General features: G+C 44.6%; 2 protein-coding genes across 3 annotated transcripts; one reads left to right on the forward strand and one right to left on the reverse strand.

Moving 5' to 3' along the window:
- Positions 1 to 219: 219 nt before the first annotated feature.
- Positions 220 to 3,634, forward strand: zbtb22b (zinc finger and BTB domain containing 22b). Its single transcript, XM_080836747.1, has 4 exons — positions 220 to 297; positions 955 to 1,197; positions 1,397 to 2,332; positions 2,655 to 3,634. Exons 2-4 carry the CDS (start codon positions 988 to 990, stop codon positions 3,594 to 3,596), a joined length of 2,088 nt encoding a protein of 695 aa, XP_080692873.1. The 5' UTR covers positions 220 to 297; positions 955 to 987; the 3' UTR covers positions 3,597 to 3,634.
- A 2,142-nt stretch (positions 3,635 to 5,776) lies between these two features.
- Positions 5,777 to 12,144, reverse strand: daxx (death-domain associated protein; the record flags this gene model as incomplete). Of its 2 annotated transcripts, none has more annotated exons than XM_080838057.1 (10): positions 5,777 to 6,974; positions 7,280 to 7,373; positions 8,101 to 8,662; positions 8,812 to 8,968; positions 9,270 to 9,436; positions 10,056 to 10,287; positions 10,593 to 10,709; positions 10,890 to 11,021; positions 11,242 to 11,631; positions 11,947 to 12,144. In XM_080838057.1, the coding sequence occupies 10 exons, from the start codon at positions 12,142 to 12,144 to the stop codon at positions 6,915 to 6,917; spliced, it is 2,109 nt and encodes a 702-aa protein (XP_080694183.1). In that variant the 3' UTR covers positions 5,777 to 6,914. The 2 variants fall into 2 exon arrangements, with proteins under 2 accessions (XP_080694183.1, XP_080694182.1); XM_080838056.1 differs by having other exon boundaries at positions 7,238 to 7,373.

Consider the following 12,144-nt stretch of genomic DNA (forward strand, 5'->3'; position numbering starts at 1 on the left):
GTTTAAATGCTTATTTGTTTTTGAAAAGGTTCCTTGCATCTGAAGTTAACGTACTGACGCGGTTGCCATGCCACAGCCGAGACGAGCTTGCATTACTTTGTATCGGCCAAGTCTAGTCTGCTGTCTGTCGGGCACTTAAAGGTAGCGGGTGTCGGCTTTTCAACAGTTCGTTTGCGGTGCACGCGGAAAGGGAATAAATAAACGCTGATCTCCATCAACGATGGAGTCGCCAACGGTTTCACTGGGAAAATTGCGTTAATTACACTCATTTACTTTTTGTAAACTGCGAAGACTAAAGTAAGTCTGCAAAAAATCGCCTAAAGATGATGTCAGTGCTAACCAGCTAGATAGCATGTAGCGATATATGCTAGCCAACGGAACTGGGCTTGCTAACACGTCAGATTGTGCAAAACAGAATGTAATTTGCCATGGAGCTACCAGTAGACAGATTGTCGGTGTTTAAACGAGGTTGTATTAGAATATCCGTTTAGTCTATTCTCGCTCATATTACACCAAGAATATTCAAGTCTGTACTGATCTTAGGCGCCTCAACCTTTGGTAGTATAATAGTCTTAACTGGCTGTGCGGTTAGACCCATCATGTGGGCTCTGCACGACATAACTTGTTTTTGTGAGGACACGGCCATTACCACAGTTTTGACATCTGATTTACAAAGCTGGCTAGTCAAATACAAATGTATTACAAGGCCCCAACAGTTCATCTAAAGCTTGAGAGCATTCCCGCATCGCTTTCTCTGCTATGTGTCCTCATAACCACGTCTCTCACTCCTATATAAGTAGATGGACAGTATCTCAAAAGTGATGCACAATATATTTGACAACTCCTTGATATAAAACAACATGGTTCAAGTCTTTGTGGTTTTTAGTCTTTGTAAGACTAGGCTATGTGACCAGAACGGTTTGCTCTGTTACATGATTGACCTTTTTATTACAGCTTTTGTCACTTCTCTGTGTATGCTGAGCTGACATGGAGTCGGGTCATAGAGGTGCCAGCTCAGGATCCACAGACACTGTAGTGCAGGTGTGTTTTCCACTTGCCCAGGCGTCTGTGCTGGACGGCCTAAACCGGCAGCGAGAAGAGGGGCGGTTTTGTGACCTGTCCATCCATGTGCAGGGTCAGGTGTTCAAGGCACATCGCTGTGTGCTTGCAGCCTCCTCCTCCTACTTCCATGACCAGGTGTGTATATGTAGGTCGACCCAGATATGACAGTACAGACTGTACATTAAAACAAAAAGCCTTATTATTTTCTATTTTTTTTTTACTGAAATGGGGGGAATCTATGTTGGTGAGCACACCCAGACTGATGAGCACATCTAGATAGATTTACATTTCAGTCGGCTTAAGACCTTTAATAACTCGCCCATTTGATCTCCAGGTGCTCCTGAAGAACATGTCCACAGTATCCATCCCAGCAGTTATGGATCCTCTGGCGTTTGAGAGTGTCCTCAGGTGCGCATACACTGGCCAGCTTCGCATGCTCCGTGATGACATTGTGAACTACCTTACAGTGGGTAGTGTGCTGCAGATGTGGCACATTGTTGATAAGTGCACCGAGCTCCTCCGGGAGGCCAGGGGGGGCGCTGGCACCACTCTTGTGGCACGGAACTCTCAGGAAAACCGCGAGAGCGGTGGGACTGGTGAGAACCCAGGTGGCGTCCTCCATTCTAAATCTGGTGACCAACACACCCACAGCCGCCCCTCCCTCAGCGAGAGCCAATCCCCCAGCAGCACCAACTACTTCAGCCCCAGAGAAGCTAACTTTGGGGGTTCTGCCTCTACCGGCAGCACAAGCGAGGGACAAGCCCTGAACTCCACCTCCAGTTACTGTGCTCCATCTGGCGGGGAAGAGGCCTTCCTAATTGAGGAAGATGAAGACGAAGAAGACGAGGGGGTGGAGGAGGAAGCGCTCATGTATTCTAGAAAACGGGAAAGGGGAAGTAACCGGAGGAAGAAGGCCCTTTCTGGGTGTGACCAAGGAGTGGGCGTTAGTGACAGTTTTGGTGTCTCCTCTTACCAGGATGGAGACTCGCCCCCTCCACAGAAAAGGCCCACGTACAGCCAGCCCAGCATCATGCCCCGAAAGCAGTGGGTGGTGGTGAAGACAGAGCGGAGTCAAGACGATGAGCTGATTGTTGTGTCCGGGGAGGAAGGGGGTGAAGACGACGACGAGGAGGAGGAGAAGGAGTTGGAGCTGGACAGAGAGAGAGAAAGGGAAAGAGACTTGGAGAGGGAGAGAACTTTCAACATTTCAAACGTAAGGACTCTCTCTGATGAACTAAGCAGCCGAGCTCATGCTGAAATGGATACACAGGTCAGTTTGATCCCTTTCTACTTCACAGCTGTTTTCCAAAGAAATAATTTCTTTCTGTATTCTTTTAAAATTGTTGTGTCATTAGTATGACACACTGAAATCCTAAGAACCTCTAATTCAGATATTAGCAGCTAGGTTGCAAACAAAAATGAGTTGCTGATTGGGAAACTAATGATGCATTGGTTAGCTGTCTGCTTTTAAGAAATAGCAGATCTCAAAAACATTGATTGACCCATCAGAGCTGAGTAGGCGGCACAGTCTTGTAATGTGTAATGTGAAACTTAAGTCAACTTCACTCTGACTCAGTGTATGTTGCTTGCAGGTTGATTACTGTCAGTCCTCTGAAGACTACCTCAAGTATGACAGTGGTCTTTTGGACCACACTTCTCAGCAGAGTCCCCTTGACAACACTAGCCACAATAGCAGCAGAGCTATTTCTGCCCTGTTAGGACCGCTACAGTCAGCTGCAGCCAGGGCACAACTCTATCCTCTGGACATGCAGGGGAACCAGATCCTACTGTATAGTCAAGCTGCACTGGACTCTTCCTCTCTAGGAGTGGGAAGTGGTTTATCCGGGCCAAGTTTAAAAGGACACACCCTGGAGCACGGAGCAGTTCATTTGTCTGGGCAGGGGGGCCTAAGTGGGGGGTTGGATGGGCTTGATGGTGTCGCATCTGGTGGTTCAGGGAAGGTGTTCATGTGCCACTGCGGGAAGACGTTTACGCACAAGAGCATGCGTGACCGGCACATCAACATGCACCTGGACCTGCGGCCATTCAATTGCCCTGTCTGTGCCAAGAAGTTCAAGATGAAGCACCACCTGACAGAGCACATGAAGACACACACAGGCCTGAAGCCTTACGACTGCCATGGCTGTGGCAAAAAATTCATGTGGCGAGACAGCTTCATGCGCCACCGCTCCCACTGTGAGAGGCGAGGAGGGGGCTCCCTTGAGGCTGGGGCATCCCAAGATGCACAGGATCTCTCCCCAACACACCCACTCCAGCCTTCCCACAGCGAGGCCATGCAGGCTGAGGGCAGAAACAGCATTGGTGGCAGAAGTGGGATGGTTGCCATGTCTCCACATAATTCCAGCTCTGGCAGTGGCAATTCCATGTCTTGTCTGAGCATGGCTGGCTCTGGTTCCCTGTTGGGGGTCGGCTCCCAGAGTTTGGGGTCAAACATTTTCGGGTTGGGGGTAAGCAGAGGTGGGTGTGAGGATGAGGTGTGTGAGGTGAATGTTGGTGAGAGCAACATCTCTTAGGAAGAGTGGCATGAAAACACTCAGTGAACAGTCCCACATCACCCCCAAATTATAAGCTACAAATCTAAACAGGACCATGTGTATAGCTCCCTGACCTTACTGTACATGACTTTGTGTAGATGTTTTGTTGCTCAGGTTCATGTGATTTCAAAATGCCAAAAACAGTGTCTTTCCTTACTTTCCCCTGCATATCTAACCATGTAGTGGCATGGGAATGCATTTAAAATCTATGGTACTTTTTGCTGCTGTATAACGTAGACTAGGCTGCTGTTGTGAACTCTTACTATCGTCAGTGAACATTTAAAAAAAAAAAAAATCAGAGGACTGTTGATTGATTGTTTTTAAGACTGTTGTTACATCACTTTCAATCATTTCTTCTACATCACAGAAGAGCTGTTTAATGTGTCTTCAGCTTTTAGTGCCAGAACATCAACAGTGTCACCGTTGTGTTTGGGGGGCTCCAGAGAACTACCCAGACCATTATTGTCACCCTCTGATGAATTCAGTCTTGCTTCAAAGCATTATCCCAGATTACCTGGGGTGTCAATTAAGATTTTTTTTATGCACCGACAACTTTGTTTGCTTTTAATTATGTTCCTCACAAAGTTGAAATTTTGGGTACATTTAAAGGTTTTCCTTCTATGAAGGTGGACTGTAATAAAAGTAAAATTTGCCAAACGACTCGAGTGCTACTGAAAACCATTAGACACTCAGACGGCTGGGGCCGTGTGAGCTGTGATGGAATATGGACGGCTTCCATTACATTTTACTGGAAGTGAGCAAATCTGAGGAGGTCTTAAAGCTGTCCCCCACCCCGAAATAGGAGGTTGACTAAGAGAACATATTCATCACTGTAATAGAAGTTAATAGATATGGAGGGATATATTTATGTTTATACACAACAGAAATATATTGAAATGCATTTCAAAATATGAAATAGTAACTTAATGTTGGAATTGACTAAATGCCTTACTAAATATTTCGGGTATATCTCATAATCTTGTCCATCCATGACTATCAAATACCTCAGTATATTAGCCCTGGATAGTTGGAAGTGAGTGAGAGATTCTACAAGATACTTTTGTGAAGATAAATTAACACTAATTGATTATATCAATTTATGATTTATTTAAATAGTTTTGGGAGAGTTAAGTAGTTATTATTTCTTTGGGGACCATGTTGGGTGTGACCTCATATTTGCCTTTTAAAGATTATATGACACCGACCTCCACAGCTATAACTGCCACACACACACCTGTGTGTAAACACTGTTGTAGCAGCCTATTGATATTAAAACAAACTGAGCTTACCTTTCATCAACATTCTGTGACATGATGAAAAATAAACCCTATCTGGTTCAAAATGTCTTACGCTTCTGATGTGTTGCATGTTCAAGGAGTGATACTAATTTCAAGGTTGTAGACAAACACACAAAAGATGTTTTGCAAGTTCAAAATTGGTGCCCTTAAAGTTGCCATCAGATGGGAAAATAACAGAGAAACAACCAATTGAACATACTTTAAACTAAAAAATAAATAAACAATACTAACATTACAAGCAGATTCCTGCTGCTGTTCAGTTTTGCAATGTTAGATAAACTTGATACATTTAACATGGACTCTACCCATTGTGATTTGTACTACAAATGCTCAATTACTAACGATGTCCTCTGTCCTCATTTCAAAAGGAATTTTTAGGTGTGACATCAAGGGTGGGTCTGGAATTATGTATTTCTTGTTAAAAACACTCATTGCATTATTTTAACTATAAGAGCAATTGCAACCTCATGTCCATGAGTTAACCAGGCCAATACTAAGGGGTTATCATCAGCCCAGTGTACATACTTACATAGTTTTCGTGTCAGTTTCAGGTTTCTCAATTTGCAGTTTGACACTTCACAGCCAAATGCATAATCAGATGATCAGATCGGATACAAGCCACATACTAACCCACAGCCATAAAAATAATGGTTTATTGAAAATCAGATTAAAAAAAAACTTGCATCTAAAAAACACATACATTAAATAGAAGTTTACCGTTATAGTGGCATATTTAAATCAAAGTGCTCAAACGGTCCCTTGTCTTGAGCTGCTCTGCTTTGGCTCAGCAGGCACCCAGTGTGAATGCTTGTCGTGTGCAACACTGCCCCTTTTCAAGTTTCAGAGCTTGAAAACATCTTTTGATTAAATGATCTTCACATTGATGCTAATCAGAAGGTCTAGGTTGAAAAAGCTATAGTGAAAGCTGGGTTGAAAAAGCAGTGCTGCCTTTAAGAGGAAGACGTCTTCGGGTACCAACGTGCCGATTTTCTGTCTTTTCGAATCCATCTCTTAAAGACTCAACTTCCTATACCACGCATGGTGGGGTCAAATATGACCTTTGCACTTTTTTTTTTTTTTTTCGAAAGACGAAATTAGGGAATGGACGCAACTGAATAGGCAAACGAGGCTAGTTTTACTAGTCTGACCCCATCCCAATTCAAGATCAATTCTCCCATATTGGGAAACACACCTGGGCTGAGCTCATGAGAGATGTGAAAAACTAAAGTGGAGATAGGATAGCCATACGGTTTAAACACCCTCTCTTTTCATCTACTAAGCAAATGGGCAGAGTAACTAATGACAGATCCCGAGAAACATGGAGCCGTCACTTTCCCCTGTTACAAATACTTCACAATGTACAACATGAAAAATACATTTTGCAGTAGTCTGCCAGGAAAAACAACGTATGTTTTACATCCCTGAGTGTTGTGACTACAAATTCAGTTGTGCTTGTACAGCAAAAAACAAAAACTGAAAATCAAATACTCCATATTGGTCAGTTGTGGCACCCTCCTGTAAGATGATTGCTAAGCACCACACATGCACCTCCAGACATCAACTCCATCAGTTGTGCAACAAAAGATGTTGCAATTTATTGAAGCATGCAGGAAAAGCACCATGACTGCTGGAGGAAGCCATACCTCCTGAAGAAGTGCCCTCAGACATGTTCATTAATTTAATGACAAAACTTAAACATAACTAAAAGGACAACTAATACAGTTAAAATGGACTAAACCCTGAATGACAATGGCTCAATCCTGCTCTGAGCCCAGCCCAGCAGCAGGTGAGTTGTAAACAATTCTTCACCCGAGAAGGTAGTGTGTACCAGAGGCACCTTAGGTAAGGCCTGCACAGGTACATCAGCTCTACAGGTGAGTACAGGATCGTCCAGCAAAAATGCTCAAGTGTCTTTTCCAACAGGTGCTTAGGGTAGAGGGCAAGAAGGGAAGGATAAGGGATCCATTGCTTGCATCTTGCGTCACCAGACGGGTGATCATCAGTCAGAGTCTGACAGAACAATAACTTCTTCCGGGTCACACTGGGTTGCTGCATCAATCTGATGGACAAGGGAACAGAGTTAATCTTCATTAGCAGATTACCATAAGAAACATTACTGGACATAGAGGCACAGTAACAAAGCATTTAATATGATTATCTTTCCATACTTTTGTTGAATCTCAGCCCTCATTATTATTTACTATGGTTGACTCATAGTGCACATAAGCATAATTAAACTCAGAAGAGGGTGGTACCATACAGGAGAGGTTTGGGAGAAATTGTAGATAGGAAGCAAGTCAGGTGCCTTCCATGTACTCCAACCTTATTTGCCTTTGGAGGTGGGGTCATCTGGGAACTGCTCACCATTTCCTGGGTGGGTGAGTCTGCTCGGGTGGAGTCTGCCTGGTGGGGGCTGCTGGCCACACCCATATCCAGAGGGATGTCACTCTCACTGCCACTGGGTGAGAAGAGAAAGGATCCTTCACCAAAGAGCGTCTGAAGCTGTTTCTAATTATGCTGTTGAACCCGTAAAATGAGCATACAGTACAGCAGATATGACTATATGACTGACAGAGGCTGAGGCAATTGTACAAATGCCTTTACTCAACCAAACGATCCATGTGCATGCCATTGAGGATATAAAGATGTGAAGAGGACATGAAGTCAAGCAGGGTTCAACATTTTCACAAGGGTACAAGAGAAAGCCAGCAGTGGCAATCTTCATGGCTCCTTATTACCAAATGTAAGGCTTTAGGCAGATCTAGACACCCCAACCCAATATCAAACAACATGCAACGAGGAAGGCGACCGTTGCATCTCCTCAGGTCACCTGTGTCTAGGCTGAAAAGTTGCACTTGAACACGCAAACACTACAAAACCATAATCAAAGCAAATTTGCTTACCTTTTTCTCACTACTGTCACTCACCGCAGACAGTATTAAAATATAGCTACTTCTAATCAAGAATATGTGAGACAATGAGCTGCAAATGGCACTGCTGTTGTTTGCACTTAGACTTTTAGTTGTGGATTAAGAAAGAAAGAGGCTGAGGTGACAAATGAGGGGAAACCAGAGACCGACTAAGAGTGAGTTTAGTTACCTCTCATTATAATACACCTGATCCAATTAATGCAGCGCCTCTGAAGATGCACCCAGATGTATAATGAGAAGACTGTTCCCACTCACCTCATACTGTTGGCTTTCTGACGCTTGCTGCTGGTTGTCTGTGGGATAAGATCAACACTTCTCCTCCTCTTCCTTAAACTCCAGGCAGAGTCAGTTTTTACTGGACTAGGGGGAGAAGGGTGACCATTGGTCGACATCGTGTCACAGGTAGTCGACAACAAGGCCTGGTTGGTGGACACCACCACCGGCGATGGGGGCAGAGAGTCTGTGTTTGTTGTAATAGGCTGCGCGGGAGAAATGGGGCTCCGCCATTGACTGTCCTCAAGGGGATTAGTTTTGACGGGCTCCGATTGGCTCGGGCTGTCTGAAGGGGAGGGGTTTTCCGTTGTAGGTTGTTCTGGTGGGGAGGTGTCTGTGGACACACCTCTTTGGCTACTGCTCACTGACTGCTGGTCATTTTCACTGGTGCCTTCTTCCTCCTCCTCCTCCTCCCCACCACCCTCCTCCTCTTCTTCCTCCTCATCCAGAACAGAAGATTTGACTGAAGGCAAGTCCTCACTCCCCTGGTTTTCACCGTCACTGGCATTTGTAGGCTCATCATTCCCCTCATCTTCCTCATCACCTGAACAAAACAAAAAGCTATTGAAACCCCAACACACTTTTCAACACACTGGAAGTGTCACTCAGTCAGCCATCTCTCTGTACTCAAATGTCAAAATCTACTCAAGATATTTGAATACACCTAATGTCTAATTTCACCTTGTGACTCACACTCTTGAGAATTACTGGCCTGTATCTCTTCTTCAATGTCTGGGTCTGAAGAAACATCATCGTCCTCCTCTTCGTCTTCCTCTTCATCACCACCACTCTCTTCCTCTTTTTCTTGTTCCTCCTTTTCTTCCTCCTCCTCTACTTTGCCTGTATTGTCCTTGTAAGACACATTGACAACAACGTTTGCCTTTAGCGGCAACTGAGTTATTCACAAAACACTGGCCAATTTAGCAACAAAACACTGTAACATGCAGAAACAGAATACACTCTAACATGTAAACCAATGAAGTATGTTTTGTCCTGTTAAAGTCAAAATTCAAGAATGTGATCATCGGAATCTTTTCTAATTTCACCACTACACTGAATATAATAACTGGAAGTATCTCACGAGAGAGTGCCAAACACAATTAGCCAAAAACTTTAAAACAACAAGCAAGTTCACGGCTCCTCTTCCCTACCTCTTTCTTCTGGTGAGCTTTCTGGCGCTTCTTCCTCTCCTCCTCCTCTGTGTCGCCCTGCTTCATGGCGTACTTGGTGATCACTTCCTCCAGGCTGGAGATGGCCATCTCCCGATTGGTCCGCAGCTTACGGGCCAGGCCGGAGTCAGAGAGGGCAGGGTCTGTATCTAACGGGGAACAAAATGGGAAAGGGGTTACCACAGGGACTGGAGTGAGCCAAGACAAAACAATGCCAACCAGTCCTAACTGATGCCCATGAAGTAAACATTGTACTGACAGTGAGTGGTTTGGACTTATATTGGTTTCTATGTCTTATATGTATGCAATCACTGCTTGCTGCATAGAAAGTTAATTTTTTATATTTGTGGTCAGGGCCTTAAGAAGCAAATATTCAGACAGAAGTGATACATTGAGTTGTAGCATTGCCTGCTATTAAAGCTTGTTAAACCGCAGTAGATATAGTAAATGCAGTAATTTGGGCCATCATGTGGTAATGGAATGGAAATGAAAATGAAATGAGCCCTATTGACTAGTGACTATGCTATGGCAGGTAAAGTGACACACACAAACTCTGAATTTGAGCTCTGCATTTTACCCATCCAGGGTAGTGATACACACAGTGAAGCACACTAACCCGTGCATTAGCTGCCCACATTTTTCCTACTGGTCGGGGTTCGAACCGGCCTCCCTCCGGTTACCAGCCCGAAACCCTAACCAGTAGGCCACGGCTGCCCCAACATGTTATCCATACAAAACAGTGGGCAGTGAATTGGCTAGCATTCGTACTGGGCTTGAAGACATCTGTGAGGTGCGAGCCAAAGTTGTAGACCATGTCCAGATGGCGGCGGTCTTGCAGGCGGCGGCCGGTCTCCTGGAAGGCGTCCTGGGCGATCTGAGACAACTGGCTGCGGCTCAGTGACAGGTTGTGGCGCTGGTTGGTGCGCTGCACAAGCTGTAGGATGTCGCGGTAGTCCGGCGGGTTCCACCGGACCTCTGGGCTGTTGATGTAGCGCTCAATCTTGAGGGACAGAGGCAGAGAGAGGGGAGAAAGAAGGAGAAAGACAGAGAGAAAGAGTGAGAGAGAAAAAAAGAGCTATATAATCTCCCTGTTTACCACAATAAACAGGTATATTATCTAGATTATAGCAGGTTGTTTTCTGTCTGCAAATGATACACGGAAAGTGTAAGAAAATGAACGAAAATGTATTTCGTCCGACAATAGGACCTTTTGTGAGGGTGAGGCTGAACCAATCTGGGATAATTCCTGGATATGTAAACCCCCACAATAATCACACCCTTGGGTAATCCCTGGTGTTTTCCTACCTTTTTGTTAATTTCAGGATGGCGAGACCCTTTGTATGATATCCTCTGCTCAATGACTCTCCCTGTCAAAGAGTTACAGCTCTTCAGCTCACAGAGCTTATCGTAGATTTTCATCATCTGGAATCAAACCAAATGAAAGCATATTGAACATAGAAGATGCAGAGTGGAGGCCAACAGAGACATACAGGAAGATGTTTTAACCAAAGTAAATATAGAGGAGGGTAACAAATGATGGCGGTTGACTCAAGTGAAAGAGAGACATCTACAGAGAGAAAGAGAGAAAAAGGCAGAACCCACCTTTTTCTTAAGTTTGTGCTCTTGGATGTAGCTTGAGTCCTCCTCCTCCAAGTCGTCCACACTGAGCTCCCTCTCTTGCAGACGCTTAATCTCATCATTGTACACCTTCAAAAGGTTCTCCAGATATGCAATCTAAACCAAGGAGATTCAAGAGGAAAATTTGTCTCATGATTAGAAAATGTCTTGTCTTTCCATTTCAACGCCATCTGCATTATCATTCTGAGAAGGTAGCTTACACTTTCGTGAACCTGGCATGAAAAAAAACAAGGTTTCTGACTAGGTAGAGAGAGGCGATAAGAGTGTTTTGCACCAAAAAAAAAAAGCGGACAGAGATGATGATTTTTGTAAAGACCTGTCTCCTGGAAGCCCGTTTTATCTTCTTTTCTTCCTGTGCTTCATTTCCATGTTCATCTTGTGCCCCAGACGTAGATGGTGTGACCTCTGCGGGACTCCCACCCTCCGTCTCTCCGTCTGTCCTCATCTGTGTCTTTTCCTCTGCAGGAGGAAGTGTGTGAGCGGTTGTCCTCCTCTTGCTCGAGTGCTGCTTTAGAACTGTGCACAGCTCATTGATGTAGACAAATGTCTTGGCCGTGCTGGCCTGGGCCTTGGTCAGACAGCGGCCCAAAGTGTTCCGGAACTCAACAGAAGACAAAAAATCTGGTGACGCCTTAGTGTGTCTGGATTGCAGGAAGGTCAGAACCTCAGAGCAGTCTGTGGTATGGGGCTTGCAATGTTCCACAAACTGAGAGAAAGGATAGGCAATAACCGGAAACATTAGCATGATACAATTATAAACTATGGCTGGATTAGCTGAGAAGAACTGTATGATATACAAGAAAAACATCCAAACAGAATGGGTGGGTTGTATTGCTATGTAGCTTAATTGAAGGAACATTGCATCACGTCAACACAATTATCTTGTTCCTACACAGATCATCATCTCTCCTATACACTGAAAAGACAAATTCACACTGATGGACATACCCAACAATCTAGCCACTTGTATCTCATCAGTATGCAACTCAGTCCTCATTTTCTCTCAGCCCCTTTCTCTTACCTCCGCGAATAGCTTCTCATTCTCCTTCTGCAGGACATGACTGTCTTTTTTCGCAGAGGCAAAGGGTGATTGGGTGATGTGTGTGGGTGCCTGGACATTTATGCTGGGTTTGAAGGCCGATGAAAGTGAGGAAATGGAGGATGACGGTTCAGACTTTTCTTCTTCCTCATCGTCATCCAGGATTATAATGCTGTCCAT

This window comes from Sprattus sprattus (assembly GCF_963457725.1).
Source record: "Sprattus sprattus genome assembly, chromosome: 4".
In the NCBI taxonomy this organism is placed as follows: Eukaryota; Metazoa; Chordata; class Actinopteri; order Clupeiformes; family Clupeidae; genus Sprattus; species Sprattus sprattus.